This window comes from Plectropomus leopardus, unplaced genomic scaffold, assembly GCF_008729295.1.
Source record: "Plectropomus leopardus isolate mb unplaced genomic scaffold, YSFRI_Pleo_2.0 unplaced_scaffold4827, whole genome shotgun sequence".
NCBI lineage: Eukaryota > Metazoa > Chordata > Actinopteri > Perciformes > Serranidae > Plectropomus > Plectropomus leopardus.
The window spans coordinates 1-3,662 of record NW_024652964.1 but is presented as its reverse complement, the minus strand read 5'-3'; the positions used below and the strand labels follow the sequence as shown (position 1 = coordinate 3,662).

Genomic DNA, 3,662 nt, shown 5'->3' with positions numbered 1-3,662 from the left:
GTGCGAAACACAGCATCAACAAAATAAAAATGAATTTAAAAAGTGCCTGTGGAGGTTTCCCCACAGCCCCTGACATAGGGCGGACATAAGCCACTAGTTTCGTAAAATCCTAGAAATGTCCTAAAATCCATCAAAATCCAATCAAAAAATGAAAAATTTGCTAAAAATCCTAAAATACAAGAAACAACTCTAAAATCCCAGAATAGTCCCAAATCCTAGAAATGTCCTAAAATCCATCAAAATCCAATCAAAAAATGAAAAATTTGCTAAAAATCGTAAAATACAAGAAACAACTCTAAAATCCCAGAATAGCCCCAAATCCTAGAAATGTCCTAAAATCCAAGAAACGTCCTAAATTCCTAGAAATGTCCTAAAGTTATGGAAATTTCCTACAACCCTAAAAACATGCTTAAATCCTAGAATTTTCCTAAAAACCTAAAAATGTACAGAAATTCTAGAAACAAAAAAATCAAAAACATCCTGAAAATGTCCTAAATTTCTCAGAACATCTTAAAGTCCTAGAAATGTACTAAAATTCTAAGAACACCGTAAAATCCTTGAAATGTACAAAACTCCTATATCCTAAAATGCAAGAAATGTCCTAAAACCTAAAGGTATCCCAAAATCCTAGCAATGTCCTAAAATCCTAGAAACATCAAAAAACTAAAAAATATCCTTAAAGTCAAGAAACATCCTAAAATACAAGAAATGACCTTAAAATCCCAAAATAGTCCCAAATCCTAGAAAATTCTTAAAATCCAATAAATGTCCTAAATTCCTAGAAATGTCCTAGAGAAAAAGAGAACATATATAAGAACACCAATTGCCCCAAAATCCTAGAAACGTTGTAAAGTTTAGGACATTTCCTACAATCGTAAAAACATGCTAAAATAATAGAGTTTTCCTAAAAACCTAGAAACGTACAGAAATTCTAGAAACATCCTAAAAATGTCCTAAAATTCGAAAAACATTCTAAAATCCTAGAAATGTCTAAAAATCCTCGAAATGTACTGAAATTCTAGAAACGCATTAAAATCCAAGAAACGTCCTAAATATGTTCTCAACTTCTTGAAACATCCTAAAATCATAGAAATGTTCTAAAATCCTAGAAACATGTATGGGGCTGCTGTGACGGGCCCCTGGCCTCCTGTCTATTTTCAAAAGTGGCCCCCAAGCAGAACGAGATGACTATCGCTGAATTAAACCTAGTCAACGTCTGTGAAGTCGTGCAGGTATTTAAAGCCATGAACGCACCACCACTGTGATTGGTGTTCGTGAGTTGCGTTCATGGACGTCCGGATTTTATATTTATCAGAGACTGTAAACTGAGGAAAAACAAAAATATGTCCCCAAGGCTACTACCATCACTTAAAATAAAAAATAACTCCCCTAAAAATAGCATCATTTTAAAGGGCTTCGCCGCACAGTTGAATTAAACAGCAGACAACCGCGCTGGGCTCAGCTGGCGGCTTTTATTTTGACAGCGCGATTTTCACCCGGAAAATACAGTTGCAACCGTTGAGACACATTAACCGACGGTGATCAAAAGTCCAGGCTGTAGACTGTGGGAGTTTTATTTTATTTTTTTAAACAAATTAGCCTTTTATATTGCACGAACTGCAGGTTGAGGTAATGCTTTTGATCATATTTGCATGTTTACACGAGTTGCTGATAAAATGTAGCTTAATGAGTTAAAGTATAATCATGAACTGTATTAATTAGAGCTTCGTCAGCACCGATCAAGTATTTTGTTTTTGTTGTTGTTTTCTAATGAAAAAGCGGTTCCCAGCTTCATCCACTCTTTACTTAAATCTCCCAGTATTCGGTTTGTGCACCGCAGCTGAGCCATGGTGACCCCTGCCCCAGTTTCCCAGGGTTACCTTAAAAAAAAACACCTTTTCTGTGTTTACAGGTGATGTTGATGAGTGTATTCAGGTGCCTTAGGACCAACCCTGTTGCAGGCCTCAGGAGCATGTCTCAAAGCAGCCTTGCTGGAAAGGTGGCCATCGTCACTGCCTCCACAGATGGGTAAGATGCACATGATGAACTCCAGGTTTGTTTACACTGCCCTGAAAAGACATAGATAGATAGTAGGGACTGTTATTTATAGCAATTATTAGTAGTTAATGAGACTGATAATTATTATTTGGAACTGATGTGCATTTACAATGAAAATAAAAATCTTTCTGTCAATATTTATATATAATATATAATAAAGCCCAATACAAAACTTTGTTTAAATGCTTTTTAACAAATGTTTAATAAAAACTGAAATATTCAGCATCATATATGGAAAGTTCCCAGCAACTTTTTAAAAAAAAAATAAAGTTAGATTTTAATTAAAAATTGCTACCTGAGGTTTTGCAAAGTCAAAAAAATTAAAAAAGTCGAAAGATTATCAGCATGGCTGATTGTTGGAGCCGATATTTGGCATTTTGCAGATTATCTGTATCAGCATTTTATTTTAATTATCGCTGATAAAAGTGATTAATTAAAAAGTGCAAAGAAAGTTTCAGCATGGGAGGAATTTTATATTTTTTCTTTTAAATTTTAAGACAAAAAAACTTGCTGTATGTGATGTCGAAAGTTTTAGTTTTGTTTAACATTTGCTAAAAGCATTTCCACAAAGTTTCGCATTGAAGTTTGTGATATTCCAAATTCTAAATATTGACAGAAATATTTTCATTTTTATTGTAAATGTGTACTGGTTCCAAATATCGGTTATAGGTCTCCTTAACTACTAATAATCTGTAAAAAAAAATCATAATTTGTAATTGGTTTTTTTTTTCAAAATATTATATATTTAATAGAAAACTTGTTAATTCTGTTTCCACTTTATCCAGAAGCTGCTCGCGTTTTTTACCAGAACAAAACAAATTCGTACACAGAAATGACCATCAAGCATTAAATCTTAAATATGTGAATTCTTAAAACGGGATGGCATCTGAAAGGTTCGTTAACATAAAAAACCTCACGATTGTGACGATAATAGACGTTTTTACAGACCTGATCTTTTGCTGAGATGTTTTGCTCCTTGTTTCCTGTCAGAATTGGTCTGGCCGTAGCTCAGGGGCTGGGAAAGAGAGGCGCTCATGTGGTGGTGAGCAGCCGGCGGCAGGCCAACGTGGACAAAGCTGTGAAGCTGCTGCAGAGCCAGAGCATCCAGGTGACCGGGACCACCTGTCATGTTGGCAACAGGGAAGACCGAGAGAAACTGGTTCAAACGGTGAGTTTTTAGTTGGTTTTTTTTATTAAATTCTATCAGAAACACTAATATGAACCACAGACAACTGCATCAACAAGTTTAACCCATTGAAAACCTGAGAAAAGTGTCTCAATCTCTTCAATATTGCAAGAAATTTGTAAAAAGTTATCCAAAAAAGGCCAAATAGGAAAAAATAAAATAAATGAAAGAAATGTCCTAAAACCTAAAATTATCCCAAAATCGTAGCAATGTCCTAAAATCCTAGAAACATCAAAAAACTAAAAAATATCCTTAAAGTCAAGATACATCCTAAAATACAAGAAATGACCTTAAAATCCCAGAATAGTCCCAAATCTTAGAAATGTCTTAAAATCCTATAAATGTCCTAAATTCCTAGAAATGTCCAAAAATCCTAGAGAGAAAGAGAAAATATATAAGAATACCAATTGTCCTAAAA

At 34.3% G+C, this 3,662-nt stretch overlaps 1 protein-coding gene across 1 annotated transcript; it reads left to right on the top strand.

Moving 5' to 3' along the window:
* Nucleotides 1-1,523: 1,523 nt before the first annotated feature.
* Nucleotides 1,524-3,226, top strand: LOC121939440 (dehydrogenase/reductase SDR family member 4-like; the record flags this gene model as incomplete). The annotated part of the gene is made up of 3 exons (XM_042482460.1): nucleotides 1,524-1,629; nucleotides 1,913-2,028; nucleotides 3,049-3,226. Coding segments are annotated over exons 2-3 (291 nt in total), but the record flags the coding sequence as incomplete, so codon positions are not given.
* Between the last annotated feature and the right edge of the window lie 436 nt (nucleotides 3,227-3,662).